Source organism: Haplochromis burtoni, unplaced genomic scaffold (assembly GCF_018398535.1).
Source record: "Haplochromis burtoni strain Fernald_Lab_line unplaced genomic scaffold, NCSU_Asbu1 Contig_48, whole genome shotgun sequence".
Taxonomy (NCBI): Eukaryota; Metazoa; Chordata; class Actinopteri; order Cichliformes; family Cichlidae; genus Haplochromis; species Haplochromis burtoni.
Window position 1 is genome coordinate 250,120 of NW_024582409.1, and position 16,328 is coordinate 266,447.

A 16,328-nucleotide genomic window follows, 5' to 3' on the forward strand; every position below is an offset into this window, starting at 1 on the left:
TTGGATGGTTGTGACCTTTTCTGGTTGAATCCTTCCTAATAAATTAAGATGAGCAAATGGAAATCTAAATTTTGGCCCTTTAAAAAAAAGTCAGATGTGCACTAATGACTGTCAGTGTTTGTTACTGCACAACAAGCAATCACCAAGGGTGATATTAGATATTACACTTACACAAAATAACAAAAAAATAAAAGTAGTGATCCTCTCTGAGAGATTATGATGCAAAATTAATTAAAAAATCTTGACTTTCACTATTGTTAATCTGTGGTATTGCTCAGAAGTGCAAGATTACCTTGTCTGTTGAAATCTGCTCACTTTTAGTCTCTATAGAGTGAATGTGGACAAACATTACATTTGAACCTTTTGTTTTCAGAAATTTCAGGAACATAGTTTTTTATTATTTATAATTCTTTGAACTTCATCCTTTGTTCTGGGTTCAGCTTTGAAGATGCTACTTCAAATGAGTAAATTCATATTTTTAAAGCATGTTTATACCTCATTTCTATACTTCAGGTTGAAAAGGGGACCTTTTTAAGCTGCTCTTTGAGTTGAACTTTTTAGATCTATTATCTATAGTTCTGCTTTTACTCCGAGCGTTCGACTCCAACGACGAGCTTTTTCTCATTGCAATTGTTTAAAATATTTATGAAATATAGAGTTTTTGCACAAAGGTAAAAACCAAACTTAACAGTAAGTGAAATGCAATTGTAAAAATGAATAGAAAAAAATGGATGAAAACAATATTCCCATGTTGAATTTACACCACAGTGTCTTGGATGAAAGTCCTATTTCACCATGTTTGATGTCCAAAACTGTAAATAATTGTAAATAATAATTTCATGACGTGTTGGTCTGCTCTATTATCAGTTTAAACAGCATCATTCTTAGTTTTGAAGTATTTGTAAAATTACTGATCTGCTTTAAGCAAAAGTTCATGAATTTAGTCATGGAAATAAAACAGTCATTCATTTGGATAAAGGGTTGAATCAAAAACTGTGGGCTGACTAATCCATTGTGCTTGCTGACTTAATGACAAACTGTGAAGGATAATTTGATTTGCATATCTTATTTGGTCTTTCTAATTGATGCTTTGCACATTATGCTGTCAGAATCAGCTCAAGTACAAGTGTGGATGTTATTTTCCAAACTGCTTGTGAGTCCTGATACGGACTCTGTGTTAAAAACTTGAACCAGTACATTCTCCCTTCCTAAAGATACTTTCACACGACCATCATCAGGGTTCACAGAAAATGGACTTAAAAGAGAAAACATCCAGTGAGCAGCTATTCTCTGGGTAAAAATAGATTGGTGATGTCACAGGTCAAAGGCGAATTGATAAAATGCTTACAGCTGTTATAACACTTGCCAGCAACACTTGTTACAACCAACGTATGCAGAACATCATCTCTGAAAGCAGAACACATTGAAAATGAGAAAATGAGAAAAAACATTTGTTGTCAACAACATGAAAGGTGGTTCATGTTCACTTTGTGGTGTAATTGCTGTGGATAGTGTAGTGCTGTATGCGCCCCTGAGTGCCAATCAAGCATCATTTTTTTTTCAATGCAATTCAGTTTTATTTATACAGCACCAAATCACAACAGTCGCATCAATGCACTTTATATTGTAAAGTAGACCCTACAATAATACATACAGAGAAAAACCAAAGGATCTCTTTCCCACTCTGAGCAAGCACTTTGGCGACAGTGGGAAGGAAAAACTCAGTTTTAACAAGAAGAAATTTCCGGCAACGGATGTATCGCCAGATATGTTATTTATTTGTTTATTTATTTATTTGTTTTTGCCTGTCCTGTTTGGCTCTTTTGCCATCAGAATTATTGTCTAAAGGCAAAGAAAAATGTCCAACAGATTTACTTTACCAAATCGACCAACCCAGCCTTGCCGTATTGGTCTATTTGATTCGCCTTTTATTGTTTATTTTATTTTAACCTGCTAAATACGGGACATACTTGACTGGGGAAAAGAAAGAGAGGAATCAATCAAGCATCATTTAAAGGCCAAAGGCTACCTGAGTATTGTTAGTGTCCATGTTGTCATGGTTGAAAGATTTCTGGATCCAAGTTATCTACCAAAGTTAAGGACTTTAATTATAATAAATGATCAAAAAGGCTGAATCGAAGTTGGCTCTAAATTCAGTCTTAGGAATAAGGTAATGTCTGAGAGGCACAGTTAGACTGGGCAGGTATGGCTGAGTAGGGCTACTGCGAGTTTGGTGAGTTTGATGAGTCTGGCAGACCACAGAGCAGCAGATGCTGTTGCTATTTTATTGAGAAATAAATATTTGAATTAGCATTTCAGAGGAGCATTCCCGGCACATTTAGACATCTTAATAAACAAGCCTCATAAAATGTCAGAAATGACTTTTGTGCCAAATCTACTTATCAAAGTAATTGTAGTATAGCTGCAGTTTGAACCAGTCTAGCTGATCTGCGAGCTGATTTGATGCTCTAATAATCTTCTAATCTGGATGAAAGCAATAAAGGCCAGTGAGTGAATAATCAGACTGATTCATTTCAGTTAAGCAGCAGTTTGAAATTTCAGGAAGTACGCCTCGACGAGATTGTTGCCTCTCTAATGTCTGGCTTATAAATGCTAATTTTCTCCAGAAGATACCGACTAGATTGTTTTATGTTGTGTTTTTATACATTAAAAATATAACTGTCTAACTATTTGTTTAACTTGTTACAAAGGAATAAGAAATGTCCGTTTTGAATGTTCCCTTTGCAGTATGGTAAACGAATCTGCATGAAGCTTTACTATTTCTTAAAAGAGCGTAAACATGAGAGTATGGATTTTTAAAAGCAAAACCACAACTAACTGTTATTACTATTTGATGCATTTACAAAAAAGAAAAAAAATACATTTATTAAATAAAAGAAAATGATATACATTTTGAACTAATTTTCTCATCCGAGACTTTTATGAAAAAACGAACATGTTTTTTTTCCATTTAATATACCATCAAACCAGAGGAAACTGAGTGAAGAATGATGATAAAAAATGACATCCGAGTGAGAAACTTCTTTTTTAATGACTTAAAAGATTTTATTATTACATGCCTGATGTTTTAAAATAAAACAAAGACAGTTTTTATACAGGCAAAAGGTTAGACAGTCCTGAAAACATGGCAGGTTACAGTGAGCTGGTATTAAAACAATTCCCTGCAGAAAATATCGTGTTGTGTATCACAAGAGTCAAAGACGTCATTACGAATAAAATAGAAACTGATTGCTTTTTACACACCTGACAGCGGTGCTAATCCCCCTCGAAAACAACGCTCCTATCCCATCTGCTGCATTCAGTCCCTCAGGGAGCATGGCTTTACTGGCTCAGAGGGATTGAGTTCATTTGTTCATGCGTGCCTCAGTTTAATCCTAAATCCTTTAATTGTCAGCCAAGATTGATAGAATTGCCGGACTCTGACTGAATCACTGCTTTTGCATTGATTAATTTAAAATTAAATATCTTGTTTTGCATGTTCACAGCAGGCACATTATCAAAATCGGAGCTTGGAGAGCTTATATCTTTTAGTATCTTGGTGAGCAACAAGTCAAGTTACAACCTGAGGCCACTGAGGTATATCTAAAAGGCTTGAGGGAAAAGGTTGTGTGCCACTGAGGGCTTGCTTAAGTGATTAACTGACTTCAGAGTGCAGAATTGAGTTTAAAGCATAACCTCTGAGTACGCTGCCATCAGAGGAACAAAGGCCTCTAGAGTTCTTGCCTTCATTCAGTCTCCACTGACCAGAAGATAGGATGGTGGGGAAAATTGGTCTGGCACTAAGTGGTCCTCAATCAGCTTTTTATTGACCTATTACGCAGTGGCTGCAGCACATAATCAGTTTTTGTTTGTCTTTCACCCCATATTAATCTTGAGTTGTCAATCTACTTGGCAAATTCCTATTAAGAAAATATAATTTTAACAATCAGCTGTGTTGGAGTGATGTATTTATGTATGCAGATCTCGTTATTTGATTGACAAAGTTTAAAATACGATAACAAATGCACACTCACTCAATGCTTTATTATTTGTACCTTTTTAGTACCAGTTCAACCCAATTCTGTCTTCAGATATGCTTTAGTTTTTTGTGGAACAACAAAGAAACATTCCTCAGAGATTTTCAGATATGCAGATTCTTCAGCTGCATGTCCATGATGAGAATCTACCACATCCCAAAGGTGCTCTATTGAAGCTCCGCTGACTATGGAGGTGACTCGCATACAGTGAAATCATTGTCATATTCAAAAATAAAGCCTGAGTTAATCTGAATTTTGTGGCACATTAACCTGGTGCAAGCAGCCATCAGAAGGTATACACTGTGTATGGACCTGGTGTGGTCTTCTGCTGTACTTTCAGAGATGTTCTTCTGCATACATTGCATGTTAAAAATGGTTATTTGAATTACTGCTGCCTTCCTATCAGTTCAAAGCAGAACTGTTGCTCACTGAATCTTTTCTCTTTTTAGACTATTATCTTTAAAGTCTAGAGGTGGTTGTGTGGGAAAATCCCATCAGATCAGCAGTTTCTGGAGTTTCAGCCCGTCTTCCGACAACAATCACGGCATGTGCAAAGTTCCTTAAATCCCATTTCTTCCCCATTGAAATGCTCAGATTGTACTTTAGCCGGTCACCTTGACCATGTCTACATGCCTAAATGCATCAAGCTACTGCTGTGTGACTGGCTAAGTGTACGTTATTAAAAGGTAGTTGTCTGTACCATCTAACTATACTTTACTTCCAAAGCTAGCTGAACACATTTTGTACAGTAATATGCTGCTAAGAAAACAGTGTTAGTTTAAAAATCACAGAAATAATTTGGAATTAAATGGTATTCTATGCATCTTTTTAGTGTTTTTTATTCCTGAATTTGAAAACAAAAACCTGTCTCGCTGGTTACTGTTGGAGTGCCCTATTAGTGCTCCAGTGTCACAAACATTGCATTTGTAAGTGCACGGGTGCAGTATGATGTTCATTGTGTAATATCTGTGCTGCCTCAGGACACAATTATGGTGCGAGGGAAGTACACTTGTATTGTCTTGCTGTGCTTGTTCTGTGGCTCTCTGCAGTTGGAACAGCATTAATGGACATGTACTTAGTGGCAAAAAGAAATATGCAACATACAGGAGGTATTTGTATGGGGTTTTCCCCTATTTTTAATAATTATGCACTGAACCGTTCTTACATTTGCGTGTTAGGACTAATAAGAATGAAATATCATCAGACACCCGAAACCCTCATTGACTTTTTATTTTATCCACACAGCCTAGAGACAAGTGATGACAGTGGGGGTGATTTCTATTCCTCTTGTGCTGCCTTTGTTAGACGACACATTAATGAGAGGCAGAGATGGGAAATGCTGGAAAAGAGGGAGCTAAAGAAGTATAGATTTTTGAGTCCTAGAGTGATTCCTGAGACACATTTAAGTATTTTTCCAGTTATTGTGATCTTTTTGCTGCCATAGATCATCAGCCATCTTGATGAGTCAGAAGCAGCTAAATAAAGGCCATCGAGAGTATATTTTAATTTCAGTTTTGGTGTAATAATGATGGATTGACTCCACCTGTATGCATTTATTTGATTCCTATTGATACATATTATATATATATATATATTATACAATTTACTTTACATTAAACATTATTTTATTTACAAGTGTAACTGGTATGTGCTTTTATTTTTATAGAAATATCATCACTGTATGGCTGGACTACTCGCCCCACCCTATGGTGTCATGGAAAGCGGTTGTAACGCAGACAGTAAGTGACCTCGTTTGGACCTAACAACTATATATTTCATTCCTAACTTTGTCAGTTATTATTAGCAGTTACGCCATCATAATCAACAAATGCCTCAAAATCACAGCCTGTCCTGTGATTTTGAAGCGTTCACTGAACATTGCATAAAATTTCATGCTAACATTCAACTGTAAAATGTCGCAGTGCTGATGCTCCGACACGTTTAAACACAGTAGCTTGTACAGATGGTTATAGTCTTAAAAGCTTGTGGATTTGTTTTACTTTCAGCAGCTTTTATGTCACAAATGATAAAACATTTTTGTGGCCGACGGTGTAGAGAGACAGGAAATGTAGAGAAAGGGCGCCTCCGTTTCACTAAATGAAATGGAGCAAGAGTACAGGCAGAAAAAAAGTACTCACTGCTGATGTGCTTCCTAATTGCTCGGCTGTCATGCCGTCCTCAAGTTGATTCAGTTTACTTCAGTGTTAGTATGTTGATTGTCTTCAGATTTTATCAAGATGAAGAAGAAATTCTTCATTTTACAGTAAATGGCTCCTCTGACTTTATAAATGTTTTTACAAACAACCAATTTTTCTGCTCCTACGAATAAAAAGGATCTTTTATTGTATTTCTTTCTGACTAACTCCATTACTGTTGGAACCTCTGGCATTGTGTCGAGGCTGATACTATCATTTCTGCTTTTCTGTTGCAACCTAACTTGATATTGACTTTGCTCTGCTCAAACAGAGCACTTAACTTGCTTCAAAGTCACGTATCATAAAAATGATGAACGGCAGTCCATAAATCCATAGTCTGCTGGTTTACCAACACTGGGGTCACTGTCTATTGTTATGTATTTTTAATGATGATGGACATATTTTAAAGAAAATGCTTTTTAAAGATTTTCCTGTAAAGAACTCCCAGCCTCAAACTTACAGTCCCTAAAGGTAAGATTTTATTAACTACTGTAGCTTTTAAAAGTGGATGTGCCTTTTTGGTTGCTGCATGCTTTGCTGCAGCAATATAAGAGCTGGGGTTTGAGTATTTTGCAGCATAGAGTTGAGTACTGAGGGGTTTTATAGCCTGAACTCGATGCACGGATGCAGAAAGACATAAGTCACACAAGCACCGGCGGCTCGAGGCTGAAGCACTCTCCTGTGCAGAGGCTCAGCCGCTTTGTTACTGTCACAGCAAATCAAATGAATTAAACATGTTTTAAACTGTTTTCTTACAGTGCGCTTTTAAATCACTTTGTTATTAACAGGTCAGCATTGTTTCCTTCACTCCAGTCATGCACTCCACCTAAGCATGCATTTGTTTGGCCACCACAATGGAAAATATTTCTGCTCAGAAACAGCATTTTTCTTTCCTGGCAAATGACTAACACTTGGTTTAACTTTCACTTTACTCTACATTCCTGGATGAATGAACGGACTGATATCACAGCTTTGCAAACAGAATGATGGGCAGATGTGTTAACTTCTGTAAACATGCACAAATTCTATACAAACACATAACATGAAAAATATAATTCATACTAAAACCGTGCAAGGCTGGTACATGTCTTTAATGTTAGCATGAAATGCAATGACCCTCTCTGCTGCTGAAGCTTTCAATAAAATGCAGAAATCCTCCGGGCTGAACCACGTATACAGTAGGTTATATAAGATGTTTGTGCTTTCAGTGTTTTTCACTCTTTTTTGCACTTGTGGTGAGGAGAACTTTGGGGAAATTTATTTTTTTAAGGATTAATATTAAACAGAAACCATGATGTCAACTGTAAAAGCAACTATGTATGGAGTTTTTTCACAAAATGTTAGGATGTAAACATTTTTCCATCCTGTACTAAAAGTGAGTACTTTTATTTTTATTTTTGACAGTTGTTTGCACGCTGGCAGTAGAGCAGATCAAATGTAGAAAGAAATGAAACAATGAGATACAATTTTAGGCATGTAGATATTTTCAAGACATCTTTGAACGTGGTTTGGTTGTTGGTTCTTGACAGGCTGGTTGGAGTATTTCAGAACACAACTTACAGTATTGGTTTACAGAGAATGGTCAGAAGAAGAGCGGGAGTTCTCTTCGTAAATATGCCTTGTTGAAGCCAAAGGTCAGAGAAACATGGCCAGACTACTTCAAGCTGATTTAAAGGCAAGAGTAACTCAATTAACCATGTGTTACAACCAAGGTTTGCAGAAGAGCAACTCTGCATATGTAACACATTGAACACAGAAGCAGATGGGCTGCAGCGGCAGAAGACCACAGTGGTGCCACTCCTGTCAGCTGAGAACAGGAAACTGAAGCTACAGTTTGCACAGTGTCACCAAAACTGGAAAAACACCAAAGATGTCCAGCTGAGAAATCTGCAGCAACTATGTGATGTTATTGTGTCAATATGAGCCAAAATCAGCACCTTGTTGAATGTATGCCATGAGTAATGAAGGCACTTCTGAAGTCAGGGTGGTCCAACAAAAAGAAATAGTATGAAGAAAGTGTAGTAATGCAGGCCAACATAGTCTGACATTCAAACCACTGACAGTTATTCTACAGAGTCTATGGAGGAACCTAATTATTCAGCATAAAAAAAATGACCATTGAATAGTCTAAGGAGCTTGGAAAGAAAAGCGTCTGGACTTCTTTGAGTTGCTTGAAGACGTTTCACCTCATTCTTCAGAAGCTTCTCGGATGAGAGGAGGTGGAGGTGACTGAGAACCTTCACACCACCACTGAATATTCAGGATGCAATTTTTAATTAAAAAATTCTAACAGAACATGTACAGTATATGCAACTTTTTTGTTTTCAAGGATTAGTTGATTTTTGTTATAGTAAATTTGAGTCCCCTGTAAAGCTTCTTGTGTGTGTGTTTTACTTATAACTTTAGCGGACATCTCAGTGATTATAAAGTCTTTTTTTCTCTGCAGCTTTGCAGGATCTTTACAGATCCTTCATGACTAACATACATCCTCTGTTTTTCCCCACCAGGACTGCCTGACAAAGAGAACATAAGCAACAACTCGTTTGTTGTCTCCAAACCTCTGAATAAGGTAATTCCTCTGTCTCTATTTAGGATGAAACCTTTTCATTTTATGAGGCCGCAAGAGCATCCTGTACTGTTGCTCACCTCCTCAGTGGGGCACAGAAATAAGTGTGGAATGTGAAGTTTGTTTAAAGTTGCTCTAAATATAAACACAGTACTGGATTTTTCGTCTCCATCCCGAACAGTTCCTGTCCCCTCTCCTGCTGTCATTTCCTGACCACTGAGTTGATAACGCTGCACTACAGCAGATTTATGGAGCTGCATGCGTTGTTCACTTATGGAGTTTAGCCACATCACAATCGCTCTCTTACACAAAAAGAGAAACTGAAAGTGTGCATTCTTGTTATGTAACCGACAAAGACAGAATTAATTTACTATAACATATATAAATAAGCCCAGTTTCTTTGGCAACTGAGTGGTCTAATGTCTTGTAAATAAATGATGAGGCTTTAAAGCTTTCACATAAATGCATGACTTGCACTGCTCTCTGAAGCATTCAGAATGCATTTTAAATGTCAAAGGCCTGCAGCCCACCCCATGGCCATCCTCAGCTGGAAAAATCAAAAACAACAACAACAACAACAACAACAACAAAAAAGCACTCCCAGACTGTAATTCACAGTATCTGTGTCCCATTAAAGCAACTGAATGCATCAGTCAAGACTCTGCTAACGGAACGGTATGGAAAGAAATAAAAATCAAATTTGAATGCAATAAAATCATAATGTCAGCTGTGAGTCATGCAGTAACAGCGAGGATGAGATCCTGTGGCCCCACAGTGAGAAGAAAAACATCAGACCGGACTTGTCTCTCTGACACATTGTTTCTTCCCCGATGTATTTTATCGCAAATTACTGGACTGTTTTGTTCTTTGGCGAACCTTCAGTTTTACCCACTTTGTGAGATTCAGTGTAATGCCATCAGTAGATCCTGAGTTTCAGTGTCATGCATGAGGCATTTTATTTCACCTCCTCTCATTTTTTTTTTTTTTATGTTTCACTTTATTTTGCAGAAGTCATTCATTCAAAGTCCAGCCAAACCCCACCCTAAATGCTTTTCTCAGGTAGTAAACACAATCACTGCACTCAGTTAGACTCCACAGTGTGCTGAGATTTAACTGAAATTCTACCGTGCAGGTCCCCTCCGAGAAGATCCTCCGTGCAGGGCAGATTCTCCGGAACGCCATCCTCTCCAGGGCGCCTCACATGATCAGAGACAGGAAGTACCATTTGAAGACGTACAGGTTAGTTCAATAAGGAGAGATCATTAGACAGAGATGAACATGATTTATTGATGCAGAGAATTTAGATAGAGGTATTTGGTGGTTAGACTTCAACAGAAGCCCAGCGGTGATAGGGAATAGAGCAGGACCCCCCCGGGTTTAGACGCTGGTGGTGGAGATGATTTAAGATTTAAAGTAGACGGTGTGAATTAGCCTGAAGAAGGCTGGGAGAAAGATGATTGGACTAGACCAATGATGTCACAAACAGCTTGATGGCATGGGAAAGTGGAAGTGATGTGAAGCTTAGATTTAGCTGGCAACACCTGGGAACAGAAAGATGTGAGACCCCTTATTGAACTTATGCATAAGCTTCATTTGGCACCCCTTTCTTTTTAATGGAAACACTCAAGCAAAGTGTATTCATTAATTTTTTTCTATTTTTATCACTCTCTAAAAGCAAAGAAAGCAGTTGAAGAACATTAAGGATTTATGCCAGTATCCAACATCAAAAGCTGGGATGTGTGGGATGAACTTTGGCCAGTGTCACATGGTTTAGTATGGTGTTTTGCCTGAGTAGAGCTGACAGCTATTGGACTGAGGAGCTTCACCAGGTAATGTCCAGAGGAGATCAGGGTTGTTGTGCAGGTGTGAAAACACTTCATGGTAAAATCTCAAAACTCTAATCTGCATTGTAACCAGAGGGGCACAGATGAAAACCCAGCCAGTGGGTGGCCATCGGTTCTCTTCCGGTACTCGAGCTTCCTCCCACAGTCCCACAGTTATTTTGGTGATTCTAAATAGCCCATAGGTGGGAGAGTGAGTGTGAATAGTTGTTTTTCTCTCTGTGTTAGCCCCGTGATAGACTGCCAACCTGCCTCTCCCCTCAGTAACAGCTAGGATAGGCTCCACTACATGTTCTGGAGCTTTTTTTGGACTGACAGGTGCAAAAAGGGCAGTAAACACACTTTTTGCTTCTACTGCTTTAGAGTAAATGGCAGCCAGGTAGATTTATCTGGTGAGAGCTAAAAGGTGAGTAAATATCATTAGTGGATTCAAAGAAATGATAGTGTTGAACTGTGTTTGCCTGATGTGTAAATGTAAAGGTTCACCACGTCTTAGTGTTGCATTTATAGTTTGTAGTCAATCATCAGTTATATTTATTTTAAGAAATCTTCATAATTTTGTTTGTTATGAAGACATTAAATGTATTCACATAATATTCAATTTTATTTACCACATCTATCAGTACAGGCTGTAGACAGCGGCTGAATATAAAAGCTCTTTTATAGCAAAGCCCTGTTTGCACTTCAAGAGAATAAAATATAACAGCAGAAAATCATGAAAAAGGAAATCAGTTCATAAAACACAGAACAAACAGAAAATCAAAGTGATCTCAGCCATGTAGGAGCTCATATAGGCATTTGTCTTTCCTAGGCGGTGTTGTGTGGGGACAGAACTGGTTGACTGGCAATTGCAGCAGAGCTCATGTGTCCACTCTCGCGTTCAGGCTGTAGGCATGTGGCAGGTGCTGCTGGAAGAAGGTGTTCTCAACCACGGTGAGGCTCTGCGTGATGTGTGTCTGCACGTGTGCAGCGCGCGACCCAGTGATTTGAAATTGAATGCCCGCTGTCTGCGCTGTGTTTCTGTGATGCAGTGGACCAGGAGCTGAGCTTCCAGGACAAGTACCTTTTTTACCGCTTTCTGGACGATGAACAGGAGGATGCCAGTTTCCCCACTGAAGACGAAAGAAGGGAGAGCCAAGAGGAGCTACAGGATACCTTGCTGCTTCTCTCGCAGATCGGGCCTGATGCCCATCTGAGGATGATCCTGAGGAAACCGTAAGAATCTGAAGCAGAAATCAGTAAAGGAATAAAAAGGGTGATTGTTTCATGACTTCTTTCATCCTCTGTCTTTTAGTCCATCTGAAAGGACAGCAGATGATTTGGAGATCATTTATGAGGAGTTGCTTCATATTAAGGCCTTGTCACACCTCTCCACCACTGTGAGTACAGTTTACCTGCATTATGTGACCATATTATTCCTTCTCTTAATGCACAGATTGAAATTACGTCTTTCTCCTGGTGAAAAACATCCTATCTGGCTCATTAGACCTTTTGGTCCCATTTGAGTGGTGAGAGTGAAGAAAAATGATGCAAAGATGAAAACTTGCATATTAAACACTCATTCACTGATCCTGTCCAAGAACACTTTGACATACACGCTGGATAAGCAAGGCATCGAATATGTACTGCATAGCTTCAGGGGATTATTCTACAACTAAAATCATCCGTTTGTCTTGCTGCTCGGATTCAGCCAAACCAAAAAACAAGATGTGTGATGTGGGACTGCTGTGCGTTTCACTCACATTCAGTTTTAAAGAAATCTTTTAAACACCTGTGCTGCATTGAATAGCTGGAATATTGAGCTTTGCACACATACAGCATGCCTTTACTTTTATTTTGGCTGCTTTCTCTTAATGTTGATCCTCCTGATCTTCCTCTGCAGGTGAAGAGAGAGCTGGCCGGAGTGCTGATCTTTGAGTCCCATGCAAAGGCAGGAACAGTATGTAAGTAATCTGATAAAAATAGTAATGTGTAATAGATGCATTGTTAATGCTGATTAATGATTGAATTTGCTCAGCACACAATCAGTATTAATTCAACAAAGACAGCCTATATGAAATCAAATCTTCTCTCCCTTAGTGTTCAATCAGGGTGAGGAGGGCACATCCTGGTACATCATTTTAAAGGGCTCAGTCAATGTTGTCATCTATGGAAAAGTAGGTATTTTCCTCTTGTGAAATCATGTTAGTTCTAGAGACATCAAACTGATTATACTGCTTTGACCGGGACGTTGATTCATCACCCAGTAACTGATCAGTATGCCGTCCTGGACAGGGTGTTGTTTGCACTCTTCATGAAGGAGACGACTTTGGGAAGCTGGCGCTTGTCAACGACGCCCCCCGCGCCGCCTCCATTGTCCTGCGAGAGGACAACTGTCATTTCCTGAGAGTCGACAAGGAGGATTTTAACAGGATTTTGAGGGTTAGTGTCTGTTTAAACTCATCTCATTAAGAATGAAAAAGCACCAACACCCTCTGTTGGCAAAAATGTAGTAATGCATCCATAAAAGTTATTTAATGCATCTTTTGTGATCGTATGCCAGTCCCTTGCACCCACTAGCTCAATCATCCCACTAAATATGAAATATGTTGATAATGACCTCTTTCACTGATTTGAGGTTAATTAGGTGTGGATGTAAACTAACATCTGGGAGCTCTGACACGTCATAGATTTCCTGCTTGAAATAGAAAATAGAAGCAGAGATTTTTGTTCTAGATTAACTACGTAGTGATGGTCTGCAGATCTAAATGTGTTGAAATTACACATGTAGTGACTGATGGAGTGACATCACATGTTTTTTTAACATATTTTATTAAAGTTGTTAAACGTGTATGATTGATTTACAGAATATCATATTAGGTCTGCATTTGCTTCTTTGGACCACATTAAGTGTGTTAAACATGCTATTAAAAATGCTTAAACAAACAATTAAAAAATTGTACTGAAATTTAGTATTACAGATAGTTTATGCATGCTTATTGCATGGCTCAAAATAGTGCAATGATGGTTCTGAATATTAAATAAATAAAATAGGGAATGAATAATAAGAATAATAATAAGAAAAAAATTAATTAAAAAGCATATATTTATAGTAAAATATCCAAATATGTATAAAAATTTTAAATATCATATAATAACTGCTACTTTACATTTCTAAAGAATAACATTTTCACGAAGCTGCTTATGTGCTGGCAAACACGTCACTACTGTTTAACACTGTTTAAATGTGACCTCTGGCAGGTGACCTGGGTCGATCAGGTCACATGACTTTATAAACTGAAACAACATTTTCATAGGTCAGTGGTCTCCATAGTAAATGCATTACTGTGTTTGTGTTTATTTGTATGAAGGATGTGGAAGCCAACACTGTGCGACTGAAGGAGCACGGTCAGGACGTTCTGGTGTTAGAGAAGAGCCTCAGCAGCAGTCGAACATCTGTCCAGGGATCCTCTTCCTCTCATTACAAGTAAATATGCCCACTACTAATGCATGTATAGTACAGAGCTGCACTTTCTGGCAGTTGTCTGTTAAACGTGTATCCTTAACTGTCTTCATGTTACAATATAAATTAAGTTGCTGCTTTTATTTAACAGCAAGGAAAAATTGATACTTAAAAATATTTAAAATTGTTTCAGCCATCCTTTTTCTTTGAAGTAATAAGTATGAGCTTTAAAAAAATATATTTGTCCAATCACATGACTATCCCAGGTTGCTGCAGGAGTGATCCTTTCATGGTCACTTTTGAACTTGTGATTGCATTTGTGAACAATAGGAAAAATGCTGGACGCTAACAGTCAGTGTGACCAGCAGATAACATGCAGGCAGCACACACACAGCAATCCTGTGAGCTGCAGCCAACGAGCATTATCTTAATAGAGGCATCTGTCACTGCAGCACAGTTGCTAGAGAGACATATTAATGGTTATGATGGCCTTGCTCCTTGGGGGAAAAGAAGACCTGGCAAGTCACAATTACTTGTTTAGGGTCGCCCTCTAATCAACTCCACTCCTCAAACGTAAGAGTGTCAAGACTGTGTTCTCCCCCATGAGTGGGGAAGACATGGCGTTGCTTGTGTAGCTCCCTCTTGCCATGCTGTTATCAAGTAATGAAAACAACCGAGGCTGGATTGTGTTGATTCTCCTTCACGTAGAAGATGCCCCCTCATTTTTTTTTCTCCCCTCGGCTTTTCTCGTGGCACTTAGCCCAGACTCCCCTTCATCTTCAGCTGGCCAAGAACACTGATTGTAAATAGGATTGTTATCAAATGAAGCAATCACAGACACACGTTGAAGGAACAGTCGAGGGCCATAGCTGTGTCATCAAGCATTAAGAGCCAGTGTTTCTTGATTAGTGAAGGGTGTGTTTTATTCTGTTTTCCTGCAGATACAACGTAATGTCTGGGACGCCGGAGAAGATTTTGGAGCACCTCCTTGAAATGATGCGATTGGATTCTCAATTCACAGAGTCAGGTACTGCTCACCATGACACATCCCATGTGTCGAATTAGTGCCATCTAACACGGCCTGTCAATACGATGATCATTTATTGTGGAGAGTTGTCACCTATGCAACATTCTCCTCCGCCCTCGCCGGCTCTGTTTCTCTCCTCTGTCCTCTGCCGACTGTTCTGCACTGACCCGTTTGTTCTTGCCTATAATTAGCCACACATCACAGGGCTGATCTAATTACTCTCGCTTGCGTGGATACATATGGTTTTCATTCGTCGGCAGAGGTGACACAGATGGGGCCGCGAGGATCAAGGCCCGATGCTACTCTTTGATGCTCTCTTTCGCCGGCTACACAGGTGTTTGACATAAGCGTCTTTCTTTTTTTGTTACAGACTCAGCCTTAGATGACTTTGTGCTCATGCACTGTGTCTTCATACCCAACAGTCAGCTGTGTCCGGTGTTGATGTCCCAATATCCTTTCAGCATTATGTTCCCTAATTTTTTTTTAATGTTCTTTACCATTCCTGTGAACCTGAAAACATAGAGCTCACTGGTTTGCTGCAGCTACATTGTTTCAATCTTTAACTGCTGTGCAGCTACCATGCCCAGGCCTCGCAGGGATCTGAACAGGAGAAGCTGGACTACACGCTTAATAACAAGCGCAGGGTGATCCGGCTGGTGATGCACTGGGCTGCCGTAAATGGGGATCACCTGCAGGAAGAGGATGTCTCAGGGTTGTTTCTGGAGGTCAGCCTAAACATATATGAAGGTTGTTCTAACCTCTGATATAGGTACAGAATAGTAACAACAGCAGAACCGTCTGCAGCTCTGACCAAGACTTGTTCCAGTGTTTCAGATGTGTTCCTAATCAGTTTGCTTTACTTAAAAACAATTAATTGTTAATCATCTTCTTAGATTTTTTGATTCTTGATAATGATAAGATTTTGAAATGTTTTAATAAAGCGAAGGCGCCACACCACTAACCATAACTGATAAATTGATAGAAAATCAGATTTATGTCTGAGTGCATGATGTTCAAATCCAAGAATATCCACAGCTATAATGCTGACAGCCACTCTTTTGTTTCATGGTTGATATTAATTATTTACAACCGTAAACACATACCTTTGCAGTTATCCAAGGTGTTTGCACCTTCTGCTAAGTTTAATTGCACTCTCTCCTCACTATAAATAAACAGACACATGCCAGAAAATCAAAATCACTGAAACTGCAATTTTAAAT

At 38.8% G+C, this 16,328-nt stretch overlaps 1 protein-coding gene across 4 annotated transcripts in view; it reads left to right on the forward strand.

The window, feature by feature from the left end:
- The window catches only part of rapgef4a (Rap guanine nucleotide exchange factor 4a), a 36,832-nt gene that overhangs the window by 12,642 nt on the left and 7,862 nt on the right, over positions 1–16,328 (forward strand). For 3 of the 4 annotated variants that reach the window (XM_005921492.3, XM_005921495.3, XM_005921494.3), the window contains 14 exons: positions 5,704–5,776; positions 8,740–8,801; positions 9,807–9,857; positions 9,931–10,037; positions 11,451–11,572; positions 11,671–11,854; positions 11,934–12,018; positions 12,522–12,582; positions 12,719–12,795; positions 12,914–13,060; positions 13,990–14,105; positions 15,023–15,108; positions 15,479–15,557; positions 15,683–15,833. In XM_005921492.3, the coding sequence (XP_005921554.1) occupies positions 5,704–5,776; positions 8,740–8,801; positions 9,807–9,857; positions 9,931–10,037; positions 11,451–11,572; positions 11,671–11,854; positions 11,934–12,018; positions 12,522–12,582; positions 12,719–12,795; positions 12,914–13,060; positions 13,990–14,105; positions 15,023–15,108; positions 15,479–15,557; positions 15,683–15,833 (1,401 nt within the window). The remainder of the gene's footprint in view (positions 1–5,703; positions 5,777–8,739; positions 8,802–9,806; positions 9,858–9,930; positions 10,038–11,450; positions 11,573–11,670; positions 11,855–11,933; positions 12,019–12,521; positions 12,583–12,718; positions 12,796–12,913; positions 13,061–13,989; positions 14,106–15,022; positions 15,109–15,478; positions 15,558–15,682; positions 15,834–16,328) is intronic. The other variant, XM_005921493.3, reaches the window with a different exon arrangement.